The sequence below is a fragment of the Drosophila teissieri genome, chromosome 3L (assembly GCF_016746235.2).
Source record: "Drosophila teissieri strain GT53w chromosome 3L, Prin_Dtei_1.1, whole genome shotgun sequence".
NCBI lineage: Eukaryota > Metazoa > Arthropoda > Insecta > Diptera > Drosophilidae > Drosophila > Drosophila teissieri.
This window is the reverse complement of record NC_053031.1, coordinates 16,810,065-16,823,765: the sequence shown is the minus strand read 5'-3', so window position 1 is coordinate 16,823,765 and position 13,701 is coordinate 16,810,065. Positions and strand designations below refer to the sequence as shown.

The following is a 13,701-nucleotide window of genomic DNA, read 5'->3' as shown; positions in this document are numbered from 1 at the left end:
ATGCATCCGCATGCCTCTCTCTCACTCTTTTCACAGAACACTTACTTTGGACGTTACATTTTCACTTGCCTGCATAGTGACGCAGTTGCCGAAATGAACTCAAAATGGGAATTTGCAATTACTCCAAACGCGGCAAGTTTAATTGGAATTTCGAATCCGGAGCGGCTCGTTAAGGACGTCAAGTCAGGATCTGGGGAGTCTGGTACTTACAAAGGTTCGGAGGTGGGAGAAAGGGTAATGTGTATTATGATTCAGTGGTTTTTTTGATTAGTATAAACTATAATGCAAATATAATTTAACTAGTGCATCTCGAATTTCAATTGATTTCTTTAGTTGAGCTGTTTTTGATTAGATGAAATTAATTAGCTTGTCTTCTAATTAAACCATAACCAACTGCTTTTAAAGTCATTTGAATCCTGGTAGCCAACATTTTCCATTTAATGAATATATAAAATCAATAAATTCCGTGGCTACTGATCGGAACCACATTCAGTGTCAACACCTTCCGGATGTCAGGCCATTAGTGGGGATACGATTCATTTGCATATCACTTTACACGTTAGCCTTTGACGCAACGCCAAACCGCTGGGAATAATGAGCAAAAGGTCGCGTTTTTCGCACTTTTGTAGTTAATAGAATTTATTTGCACACATGTTCACATTGGACAAACTACTTAGTCGTATATAAATATATTTACTTAACAGCGAAAGCATATGCATTCTGTTTGAAAACGGGAGACTCATTTTCGGTCGACACGCACATGGCCTGACTTTGACTCCTGGTCGAGGATTGGATTGTGGAGCTGAAATTGGGCTTCGTTTGGGGCGGTGTTTATACTGCACTTGTTCGACATGTTATAGGCAAATAGACGATAAGATAAATATATAAAAATAAATGCATTCCAGACCTGCCAAAGTGCCAAATGAAAACCCGCGAAATTCGACAGGGAAACCTGTGCACTTCAGCACAAATGACACACAGAACTGACTCGACTTAGGCTAACCATTTGAATAGAAAATTGAAAAAATCCCTACGCTTTATACAGTACTATATGTTAATCGTATATGTTAACACTAAACTAGGCTAATTGGTGCTACACGTACATTCTAGATCACGCGCATAGTATGCTTAAGCTTATGGTATATGGACTGATTTGGCATTCTACCTTCTACCAATCTCTGCCAGAAAGAAGTCCCGGTTCGCAGATGCCGAGCGGAGATCCTGGGAGACTCGGGGATTCGGAGATTCGGGATCTCCGCTGGTGCAAAGGGGGCTTGAGTCTTGGGCACTAGTCTACTAGGTTGGTGGTCAGTGGTTGAACCTGGACCTTCCCGTGCAGAAGATGAGCTGCGGCTACAAGGGCCCGTAGATGGGTTCGGAGTAGAGCACGGCGGGCATGGAGTAACTATACGAGGTGGGCGTGTGCTCCGTGGGACTGCGTAAGCTTGCCTGAAGACTGCGCTTACTGTGCCGCTTTAGCCTGGAAAAGGATAATAATGAGCCATGAGGATAATGGAAAAGGTCAAGGCCAAGTCAAACTCACTTCTTCTTCAAACAGCAGGCTGTGCACAGGGAAACCAAGGCAGCCAGGCCTATGAGGGCGGCCAGGAAAACCAGCCAGGCTCCCGCCGAGGTGAGCATTCCCGCGAAAATAGCTGCAGCATGAGTCCTTCTCACCGAGCAGGATTCCACCTCACTAACCCCGTAGGCGGCGTATATATCTATCAACTCCTGTCGCAGCTGCTGCGAGTTCATCAGCTTCTGCATGTCGTTGAAGGACAAGGCAGCTCCATTCTTGAACATCTGGAAACAGGAGCTGGTGGCGGTAAAGTCCAGACTCATGTCGGGCCGGGTGAAGACCTGTGTATCCAAGACATGCAACTCCAGTCCCAGGGGCTTCAGTTTTTTCTGCAACTGCTCCTGGAAAGGCCGGATATTGTGCTGGATTTCGTTTGGAGGTCGGGCGAAGACGAACTTAAGCAGGGACTTGTCTCGGATCACAAACACCTTGAGATTACTGTGGGCTTGCCGCTTGGGTTGTACTGAGTTGTTGGCCATCACCCGCAATAAGAAGTAACCATCCACGTAATCAGAGAAGGAACCTCCGGTTCTCAGTTCGCCAGTTCGATTGTTCAAGGTAAAGAGATTCTGCAGGTTACCGACGGCCAAGCTGCGACTTCTCTTATAGAACTGCGGCACAAAGGTCACGTTCTCGATGGAAAGACCAACAGGTGGAGCCTCCGCATCCGCATCACTGGCTTTCAACGTGGTCACCACAGTGTCGATGGGAACATTGATCCTAATACCCACAGTGGGATCTGGCTGCTCGAATTTCGGCAGGTTGTCGTCGATGTCCAGTACTCGAATGTTGATACGCAAATGTGAAGGATCCTGTCGATCATACGGATCTCCGATAAACTTGTAGCCCGGTTCGCCCAGCTTTATACACTTAATCGTCAGAGTAAAGGACTCAACCTGCTCTCGATCAATAGGCTTTTGGGTCTTGAGAATGGCCAGGCTGTCGTTGTTTCGCTCTACTGTAAACAATTGTTCATTATTTCCATCGATGATCACGTAATCAATGGCCGCATTCTCGCCGAGATCGTCGTCCAAGGCGCTGAAGTTACCGACAATGGTGCCAGCTGGCTCTTCCTCTCTTACCGTCATGCTCAAGGGTCCTGCGTCCTTTAAAAGGATACAATTGTTATCAGTTGATATTCTGGATGTTCTCCTACAACGCTCCCTTCACTTACAGCTTCTCTTGCGAACCGAGGTTCGTGATCATCAACATCCAGGACAGCAATTTGAAGGATCCTCGTCACCGACTGCTTGGGCTGTCCATTGTCACTTACTTCCAGCAGAATCCTGTACGTGTCCTTCGTCTCCCGATCCATCGATAGCTTGGTTGTTATCAATCCTGAGTGAGCATCTATCACAAAGGCCTCCGCGTCTGGAGTATCTGGCAAAATGCGATAAGTAATGGTTCCGGATGGGGTGTTTTCATCATCAGGATCACTGGCAATGACTTGGAATACTGGAGCTCCAGTAACAGCATTCTGAAAAGGTATCGGTTAAGGTTACTTAAAATGCTTTAGAGATTATAAAGAAGTGCCCACCTCTGTGACATTTGCCATTTGTCCCACCCGAGGAGACAAGAAGTAGGGCACGCCATCATTGGCGCTCACATCCCCTATATAGATCCTGACATCGGTGTCGGTGGACAGGGTGGGCTGTTTGGGCAACTGGTTGCCGTTGTCCTGGGCACGAACAATTAGTACATACGGCTGTGCGCGGCCCTTGCCGGTAAGATTGCGTCGGGTGGAGATCAGACCACTCTTGGGATCGACCTTGAAAAGTCCATTGGCCTCACCCTCGTTCACCAATTCGTAGCACACCTCGCCACCCAGACCCTCATCCGCATCCACGGCCTCCAGCTGGAGAACAAACGAGTCGATCTGCGCGTTTTCCGGAATCACGGTGCTGTATTTCTTCTGGGTAAACTCCGGAGCGTTGTCATTCACGTCCAGTACCTCGATCTGTAGCTCCACTACGCTTTGCTTGGCATCCGTGGGCCGACCCGGAGAGTCCTCCGCCTTGATCTGCAGCTGAATCCTGGGTGTGCGCTCCCTGTCGATGGTCTGCCCACTAGCCACGATTACTTCCCCAGTTGTATTGTTGATGTCGAAGAGCATGGCGTGCTCCCCCTGCAGTGAGTAGATGATCTTGTGGTAGCCCAATCGCTCATCACGGGCGTTAAGAACGGCGTCCTTGTCCATAGCTCTAACCCGGATGACTCGCTCCGGATGAGGCCTGTTCTCGATGATGGTGGCTTGATAGGAGGTCCGTTCGAAGTGCGGGCTATTGTCGTTCACGTTCTCCACGGTGATGTTGACTCGACTGACGGTGCTTCTTTGTCGATCGGCACTATTGGCGCGGACTTGCAGCTCAAACTCCGGACCAGTTTCGCCCAACGCCTCATAGTCCAGCCGCTTCTTGAGTATAACCTCTCCGGTTCGCTCCGCCACTTGGAAGTAGTCCACCTGTTTGGGTTCTACCAACTCAAAGCTGGTGATCGGCTGTCTGGTGACAGGATCTTCCGCCTGCAAAATAAACAGCGCACTATCGATGGGCATTTCCTCTTTGATCTTTACATCGATCACGGGTCTTGAGCTGGTCCAGCCGGGATTCTTGAACACCGGATTGGTGTCCTGGAAGGACTGCACGTACACGGTAACTTCCGTGAAGTCCACCTGTCCCTCGGGATCCACCTCCGCATTGAGATCTCGCACACCCACGGTGAAGATGATGATGGCGGCCACATCGTGACGAAGCGTCCCATTGACAAAGATCTCACCACTTTGGCTGTCCACTCGGAAGGCCTCCTGCAGCCGGTAGTTGCTGCGATTGGCTATGCTTACGCCCGCTTTTGTGGTAGCAGCAACAGGACCAACCATACTGTACTCCAATTTTGAGTTAAGATCCTTGTCGGTTGCTTTCACCCGAAGGACACTCTCGCCCACGGCTGTCCTCTCGGACACGTACGTCGCATAGCTGTTCTGCTCGAACTTGGGACGCTCATCGTTGATGTCCTTCACATTAACATAAACCGTGGTGGTGGCCGTTTCCGGGATAGGAGTTCCGGAGTCCACTGCGTTCACTATGATCTCAAAGCTGTTCATGTTCGAGTCGCGATCGATCCGTGCTTGTGGCGATACAGTGATCAAGCCAGAACTGCAAAGTAAATTGATAAGATTTGATTTAAGTTCAAGGGTTCATCTAGCTAATACTGACAGTTCATCAATCTCAAAGTTGTCGTTGGCCCCCACAATCCTGTAACGCAGCAGGCTGTCTAGACCATCCGGATCGTGGGCAGATACAGAAGTGACATTTGATCCTGCAGCGGCGTTCTCGGGGATGGAGACTCGGTAGCTGGGCGGGCCTATAATGGGTAGGTTCTCCATGTTTTGGAAGTGTCCTCGGAAGATGGGCCGTTGATTGCCGGATATGCCAACGCGTACCAAAACGCGAGTGGTGTTGGACAAGGGAGGAATGCCTATGAAGAGTATTTCATAATTAATGGTTATTTCCTTTTGAGTAATATGCAGCATACTCACCGAAATCAGTGGCCGAAACCACCAGTTCGTATTCACCCCTCTCCGTGTCCATGGATCGCGCTGCTTTCTGAATGACAATCTCGCCCGTATCCGGCTCTATCCGGAATACATTTCCAGCAATGCTGTTTTCGGACACAATGTAATACTTAACCCGCCCATTTCCCTGGGTGGGACCATCTGCATCGTGGGCACGCACGAAGAACTGGGGCTCAAAGAGGGCTGCACCCTCCCGAATAGTTCGACTGTATTCCTTGCTCTCGAAGTTTGGATGATTGTCGTTCACATCGGTGACCCCGATGAACAAGTTGGCATTGGCCTCCCGCTGCCCTCCATCGATGGCCACCACTGTGAGGCTGTAGCTGCTCTGCTTTTCGTAGTCCAGAGGCTTAAGCAGGTAAACGCCTCCGGTTTCCGGATTCACATAGAAGTTGTCGGCACCGAAGCCCTTGAGCACGTAGCGAACGTGTCCAAACTCACCGGAATCCAAATCAGTGGCTTTTACGTGTCCGATTATCGCGTCCACAGGAAGATTCTCAGCTGCGGTAAAACGATAGGTGCCTTGGTCAAACACAGGTGCATTGTCATTAGCGTCCAGCAGATGGATCTCTACTCGGGTCTTGGCCTTCTCCACGCCCTTGACGGAAGCCACAAGATCGAACTCAAATCGTCGCAAGTCCGGATCGGCAACATCGTAATCCAGTCGACTAGCATTCAACACCTTGACAACCACAGGTGTCCGGCCTTGAGAATCAGTGGGAGAGACTTCAAATACTCTGGCCGCATTGAAGACATCCCGCAAAGAAAGCTCATAGCGACTGTTCTCGCCCATGTCGCGATCATCCACGAAGATCGAGAGTCCCGGCAGAGGCATTCCATTAGCCAGGTTTTCCGTTATGGAGACATTGAAGTGCGGTCCACTAAAGGTGGGCTGGTGATCGTCCACATCGGTGACCACAATGGTTACTCTTGTCAGCGAGTGCTCGGCGGGAATAGCTCCATCGATCAGCTCAGTGGCTCTTATGGAAAACACATATACTCCACCATTTTGGAGGATCTCAGCGTTCTCACGATCCAGTGGCTCTGCGGTGGTCTGCAGTACTGCAGTTCCCTCGTGAGGATCTCCGAACGGTACCAGCTCAAAGTGCCCGAAGGGTTCATCTTCCAGAGAAAGGAATATTTCCCTTGGAATGCCCACATCTCCATCTACAGCCTTGACCGTCAGAATGCTCACTCCGGCGGGAGTGTTCTCCGGCACTGTCGCGGAGTACGGAGCATTGGTAAAGATGGGCGGCTGATCCTGGATGTCGATCACATTGATCGAAATGGTGGCCACGGAGGAGAGGCGGTTATCCAACGCACTGTCCGAGGCCGAAATGGTCAAGATGTACGAGGGACGACTCTCGAAGTCCAGCTGTTGCTTCAGCGCCACTCGCGCTGTGTAGTTTCCGTCAGATAATTTTACTGCCCGCACCTCAAAGATGTCGCAAATGTCGTTTTCCTGGAAGAGAAGATGTGCCAAATAAGATATGTACAGGATTGAATTATATTTCCTATATGTAACGTACCTCTACACACTTCATCTGAACCTCAGCGTTGATGCCCTCGTCCCGGTCCACGACCACAATGGGTGGCTCCACACTGATCTCCGAGCCCACGGGCAGGGATTCGCTCACACTGGCGGTGTAGGGTCTGCCCAGGAATATCGGCTGGTTGTCATTGTAATCCCGTACAGGAATCACCCGCCTTTGGGAGACGGTGTTGGGCTCTGTGCCATAGACACCTTCGTCTGTGATGCTGATGATCACCTCGACGGTGTCCTGGGTCTCTCGATCCAGCTCCTGGCGCAGGCGCACCACCCCCGTCTCGCGATCCACCGAGAAAACGGGTCCGCTGATGCTGTACTTCAGGCGACCTCCTTCCGGATCAGTTCCTGCAATTAAAATAAATGTATAAGTTTTAATAATCATTCAAATGGAATTTAGTCGAAAGTAATAAACATCGATTGTGTTGAAACTCAAGAATTGCAAGAACTTACTCTTCTCTCTTTAATATTTATGGGCTTAATACTAATCGTAGAACAATCAATAACATTTGAATAACATTTGAAGTGTAGTGTAAACACTACACTACACTACACTACACTACGTAAAAACACTAATTATCGATATTAAGCATTAAATAATGAATCTGGGAGCCACAAAATAAATTATCTTCTCAACAAAATGTATTTGTAAATAATACACGATCATTAAATCTAATTTCCGACGCAGATAAAAGAGATAACCACACGAATGCTCAATTTACCAAGATAGATAATCAACGACATGAAGTGTGGAAAAATGCTCTTCTCTTAACGAGACGGCTATTAATTGTAACATTTATTTATATTAATTCCCAGAAAGATCCAGTTCTCTTTGCCAAATTAAAGTGATCGATACATACTCCACGTGTGTGGGACGCGTGTTGGACAGCCGGCAAAGTGCAACATGTTAGTTGGCGATGGAGTCCCGGTGCTTGACACGCTCGCTGCTTTAATTACAGGTAATCCGAGCCAGCGTCATAGGCTGTCACTTCGGGAAGTCGTTCAGTGGAGTCGCCGCCGTCGGTTTATGTAAAAGCGTGTGAAAAATGCTAATTCGGTTCCCACAACCTCCTGCGCCGGCGACTTTTCCAGTCGACTGCGGTTTTCCGGCCCCTCGGAACTGGGGCAACTAGTTAGTTGTGGGTCTAACCCTAAGTGGATTGTGTCATTCCCCGGCAATTTCTCTTTCTCTGTGCCCACAGCGTCTAATAACAGGAAATGTATCTACAAGTATTTGGCTCGGGTAGCCGAAAAATTCCAGCTCGGGGGCAACTCGAAATTACTTTAGAAATTCTACCAAAGCAATCATGGAGAAAAGAAAGAAAACAAATGAACCCAGGGAGCTTACAAAAGAAAACATAGACCAATAAGCGGTCGGTCGTTCGGGAAACCCGCTTTTGGCCGACAGATTTTTCAAGTTTGCAGGGGGCACTGGGGAACTCAAAGTTGGGAGCGGGCTTGTGGTGCACCGACAATTGCAGCACGACCACAAAAAAGACACGGCCCAAAGCGGGAAGCAAACAGGCACAGCCGCTCCTCCATCTAACCAAAAAAACATACATACCTCAAGCATTTCCCTGCCCCCCAAGTACTCCCAACTTTATTGCTCTATCCCGATTCAAAACTGGATCCCTCAGCATTGGCGCGTGAGTGACCATTTTAACTTTTCAATGTACATAATCATTTTTCCAGCTCACACTTACCCATACCGCGTAATCGTGGGGTATTTGGTGATCTTGAGTTATCGTGTGAACTGCTGAACCGTGGCTTAGATATAATGATATTAAAACATAGCCTCTAGTTTTAAATAATTGCAATCGATACTTAGATATAATTCTATGTTGTAAGTGATATTTTATTGCTATAAATATTACTTCTATAACGATCAAGAGCCTGACTCAAAATTTCACCATTTAATATTGAGAACCCACTTTGTAAATGACAAAACGATATCCATCTGATATCCGCGAAATGGATCTAAAGTTACAAAATGCAACCGGTCAATTTGATACTCGTACATAGGGTATCTCTAGATCAACCCCTTTCCACTGCTCGATTCTCGCCCGTTTTCTCTTTATGAATTCTCGAGTTCGATTCGAGTATGTGTGTACATACGGTGTGTTTTTAGGCAATTGGGGGAAAAGTGGAAAAGCTGAATGAGCACTGTAATTGCGGGTACGTGCGAGATGTGGAAAAGCTCTGCTACTTTTCACTTCGCCCAGCGTGGATGCTTTCATGGAGGGGGAGGAAGTAATTGTTGTGGTTACCATTGTTGCTGTTGATGCGGCAGAAATAATTTGTGATTTCATGCTTGACGGAGCGTATTTGTTAATATTTTGGTTATTATTACACATGGAACAGTGCATAAGCCGAAAGAAGCGAAAGAAACGCCCGCCATGTGCCAACATTCGTTTTACTTAGTGTTTTTGGAATGGTAAAATGTGTAATTATGTGTTAAGCGGGTAAGAAAGGCAAATTCAAGCGGCTAACCGATAGGAGTTTTCTCTGCTGCATTCCGTGCAATTAAATCCTCAAATTTCGACACCAGGAGGCAATCCCAGCGGACTTTGGGGTTACGCAACGACTGACACTCAGTATTGTCTTGCGATCTCGGATTATGTTGTGCCCGATATGGATTCAGCTCAGTTTCCCGGCTCTCCGTTTAGGCCGAGCAATTTCCTTGGACGGGTCAGTTTTTCCGTTTTATTTTTTCGGTGTCTGGTAGACGATTTTCCAAGGCACTTTTGATTTCCAACGCACCCAGCCAGAGCAAACGTGTTTCGTATCTCACGGATACCGCTTGCAAAACGAACCAGTCTCCAACTGCATCCGAGTCTCGGCATCGGTTACATTTGCAGGCGGAGTCACTGGGCGAGCATCATCCAAGGCGATTTGGCACACGCTCGGCAACCAGTTAAGACAATGCCCCATCTGATTATGAAGTTGCCGTGGAGCGGCATCAAATTGTAGGCCTAAAGCCGCCGCAGCTGCAAATGTATCTCAATCTCTTAACTGGGCCTCTGTGTTAGGGTGTCATTTGCTGGTGGCTGGAGGAGCTGGAGGAGCAGGTGCAAACTAGCTCTACCCAGTTGGATAACTTAATTTAGGGGGAGTGGCTGGCCCGCCCGAAGTTTATTAAGTCTAAAATTTGCTCAATTTGCTACAGATATAGGAAAACGACTCTCGATTGATTGCCACTCTCGATCGGAGTAAAAGTGCTGTTTTCATTCTCTATCTAATGGGGGAATGGGGGCCATTACCTTACCGCAATCTCCATTATCGTGGACTAACACTTATCGGTGGTGCTACGCACAAACGTGTTCAAATGCATTTCCGCCTGCTCACCTATCAGATACATATGTCTTTGGCTGTCTTTGTTTGTTTTTGTTTGTCAATTGATTAGCAAACTGCATTCTCGGGCGAGCTAACTTCAAAAAGACTAGAAACCAGAAACAGAAACAGAAACAGAAACAGAAAAGGAAAAAAATCAACAATAAAAACATGAATATCTTGCTGGGGCTTATCGAGCATTCTTGCAGATCCGCACTGCATATTTTAAGCCAAGTGGCATTATGCAATCGCTTATACTCGTATGCTTATATATCTGACGAATGCGAGATACGAGGGTGCTGAAACGTGCGGCGACCACAAAAATCCAATACCCCGCACAAGGTTGACCCGAAGTAGGTGGCCCACCCAGACCAATGCGGTCCAAGAAATGAAAGTCACCACTGGTAATTTGAGTTACGATCAAAGCTAAATTACAAAATTATTAGAGCCAGTTTTGGGGGATTGTTTTCTTGAACCGAAAGGGGAATACCGTTTTCAGTAGCGTACTTAGCCAAAGACAATTTTAGTGAAAGTAATGAATGCCTAACAACAAAACTGAAAGACTCAAAGATAATTATGTTGTGATAAATGCTAATTTAATTATGCTTTTTCTGTTTATTTATCTAACATAGTTAGTTAAAAGGCCAACAAAATACTAATTGTCTTGCTGTGCAGATCTTAATGGATCATTTATTAGGTCATATCAGAGGCAATTCATTGTATAATGGTTTTACCATTAAACTAAAATAATGAAAATAAATATTATATCAATTAGCGGCATTGTTAAACGCTTTAAATAAAAAGTATATTTGGTAGACTTGGAAAAATTGAACTAGACATTAGTTATATTAATAAAGCTTTAAAAATGTTGAAAGAAATGACATAAGTATACATCCTAGTCGAGTAGAATACCATTTTTGTATAGCATTTCAATTCTTTAAATTTCGCACACTAAGTTGTGTCTAAGTCAAGTTATTTTATTTAAAGATTGCTAGTGAGCTATAAAACTACAGTTCGCTCAAAATCAAAGACAAGAGAAAAACCAGATAATAGGATAGGTCATTTGTTAATTAGTTCGAGTTCGTGACTGAGTCAAAAGTTTACTTTATCTAGTTGTCTTGTTCGAAAGCAGACCGTCTTAGTGATTTGCTTCGTAGCTTATCTTATTCTATCTTATTCTATACCTGATGTAATCTCAAGACTATGTAAGTGTATGTTCTTTTCGGATTACTTTGTATTTAAGTACTATTATTAAGTGCATGTGGCCTTTTTATTTCCCATAGAAATAGCCCATATAAGTATGTAGTTATTATTAATCCGAACTTCCCACACTAGGCCAGGTTTTGATCCATCTCTTTCTTTATTTTTGGCAAAACAAAACGAGCTACTGGCAGTGAAAGGCATTGCCACAAACTGCGTGGGAATTGGGCTATTGGTGTTCATTGTCTTTCGCGATGCAATGAAAGCCGTGAAGCAATTCCGCATAAAATTATGAAACGTGACGGCCCCGTACTACACATGTTGATAAGATGTCGAGCATGCAATCTTGGCCAGAACTCCCCTCCCCCCCAACAGAATTCGTAAAAAACGCGACCTGGTTGCAACTCACCTTTCAGCTGGAAGACGGGACTGCCGACGGGCGTGTTCTCCGAGAGGCTGAATCGGGACATGTCGCCCGTTCCGGGGACGAACTGAGGCGGTTGGTTGACCAGCTGGCCAGCGGTCAGGCTGAGAAAGAGCAGCAACAGCAGCGGCAACATGTTGCCGTGGCTAATTCAGTGCCGTTAGGTGTATCCGTATCCGTTAGGTCCGAGTTTCGATGGTGTTTACGCGAGTATTTGGCACATGTAGAACGACACAGTTTCGGTACAATTCGATCACTTGGCTCTTGCTCTCTCACTCCGCTCCGCTCGCGTTCTTGGACTGGCCGAAATGCAAAACAAACTCTGGTTATTTATTGGGCCCGAAACAAAGATCTTTCAATGCTAGCCGCTGCACCGCCCCCAGCTGGCCTTGTCGCGGGTTGGCTCAAATGAATGGGATTGGGCTGAACGGCTTGAGTTGAGCTGATCTTGCAGAATCGCTTATCTTAGCCTTGCCGTTTGAACTTTTGCCAGCTCTCGATCGCATTCCACAAATGATGTGCAAAGCGAATGTGCTGTATGTGAATGTGAATGAAACAAAAAAGCGATGTTCCGACGAGATCTAAAAGAAATTTAGTAGCGAACAGAAGATTTCACTTTATGCACATGTGAAAAGTGGCACATGATGATGAGGCGGCTGCTGTCCGCCAGTTCCGATCATTGGGCACTTCTCGGCGATTGGCAAACGCGGCGATGATGGCTTTCTTTTGGTACCAACGCCAGCTCGTAAGCCAGAGCAGGGGAATGTGCAAAAGCGGCTAAAACAAATAAACACAGGCAGGCAGCCGACTGGTTCAGGTATAGTATAGTATGGTATAGTATGGTGTAGTATCCGAGTAGGTATCTATGGGTTCTTGTTTTGGCCGAAAAAGAACAGCAAATGGAGAGCGAAATCGAGGAGAGAAAGAAGGAGAGAGCGGTGGCGAAAAACAGGAAGCAAATGCAATTCGGGCGGCTTAGGGCAAACAGCTGGGGCTAATAAACTATAATTTACACTAATGTGGAATGACCATTTGTGGCCAACTATTCCACGGATATATTTTTGGTTTTGGCCAACGCACGCAAAAAACACACACACTCGAAACCGCACAACGGATGACGCTAGGGTCCGAAACTTGATCTTGCGCCTTCTTTTGCTGTTGTTTTTGCAGCTACGGATTGCTATAAAGTATCTCGCGGATGCCGATTCGAGTCGAGTTTGAAGCGCGACAACGTCTGAACGCAGCGACGCTCGCTTACCTTCTGGCCGGACTTACCTGTTGCTGCCCGTTCTTTCAAACGAGAGCCACTCACAAAGACTCGGCTCTGAATACTGGTTTTCGGTTTCGGCTCTTGCCGGTTCTGTTTTGCGGCGGGTTTCGCGCACGCGCATTGGAATTGGCAATGAAAACTGGGAGTGTAGAGTGGAGCCCACTTTTGGGCTCACAAGAAATGTATTTTCGGGATATATTATTGCCTATTTATACCCGTTACCCGCAGAGTAAAAGGGTATACTAGATTCGTTGAAAGGTGTGTAACAGGCAAAAGTGTGGGCGTGGCAGTATTGGGCGGTATGTGGGCGTTATAGTGGGCGTGGCAAAATTAATCAACAAACTTGCGCTGCGTCTATGTCTCTGGACTCTGTATGCTTCATCTCATCTTTCTAGCTTTTGTAGTTCCTGGGATCTCGACTTTCATACGGACGGACAGACAGACGTACGGACAGACGGACGGACATGGCCAGATCGTCTCGGTTTTCTGATCAAGAATATATGGTCCTTTATATAAGGTAATTTATATGGTCGCAAACGCTTATTTTTGCCTGTTACATACTTTTCAACAAATCTAGTATACCCTATTACCCTAGGAGTAACGGGTATAATTACATACATGGATGTAAAATACTTAATGCGCCCAATGCAAACCAGAACTTCAGTGAAAATGGTACCAGTTTGTTGTCAGTAGACAACATTTAACCTTCCACAAGAGTTTTTATAACTTGAACCATATCAAATTATAAGCTTTTAATCTACATAATACCTAAATCTACGCA

General features: G+C 46.5%; 1 protein-coding gene across 3 annotated transcripts; it reads right to left on the bottom strand.

Moving 5' to 3' along the window:
- Positions 1-652: 652 nt before the first annotated feature.
- On the bottom strand, positions 653-12,899 carry LOC122616815 (protocadherin Fat 2). 3 transcript variants are annotated; one of them, XM_043792383.1, is made up of 9 exons: positions 12,664-12,899; positions 11,636-11,949; positions 6,680-7,044; positions 5,115-6,612; positions 4,792-5,053; positions 3,117-4,731; positions 2,754-3,056; positions 1,544-2,685; positions 653-1,480 (listed from the first exon to the last, which is right to left on the bottom strand). In XM_043792383.1, the coding sequence occupies exons 2-9, from the start codon at positions 11,784-11,786 to the stop codon at positions 1,354-1,356; spliced, it is 5,463 nt and encodes a 1,820-aa protein (XP_043648318.1). In that variant the 5' UTR covers positions 11,787-11,949; positions 12,664-12,899; the 3' UTR covers positions 653-1,353. The 3 variants fall into 3 exon arrangements, with proteins under 3 accessions (XP_043648318.1, XP_043648319.1, XP_043648320.1); XM_043792384.1 differs by having other exon boundaries at positions 12,731-12,899; XM_043792385.1 differs by having other exon boundaries at positions 12,746-12,899.
- Between the last annotated feature and the right edge of the window lie 802 nt (positions 12,900-13,701).

Coding starts and splice junctions, on each gene's coding strand:
- LOC122616815 (XM_043792383.1), bottom strand. CDS start 11,786: ATGTTGCCGCTGCTGTTGCTGCTCTTTCTCAGCCTGACCGCTGGCCAG. Junction 7,045..11,635: donor TCCCGTCTTCCAGCTGAAAG/GTGAGTTGCAAC, acceptor TTTTAATTGCAG/GAACTGATCCGGAAGGAGGT. Junction 6,613..6,679: donor TTCAGATGAAGTGTGTAGAG/GTACGTTACATA, acceptor CTTCTCTTCCAG/GAAAACGACATTTGCGACAT.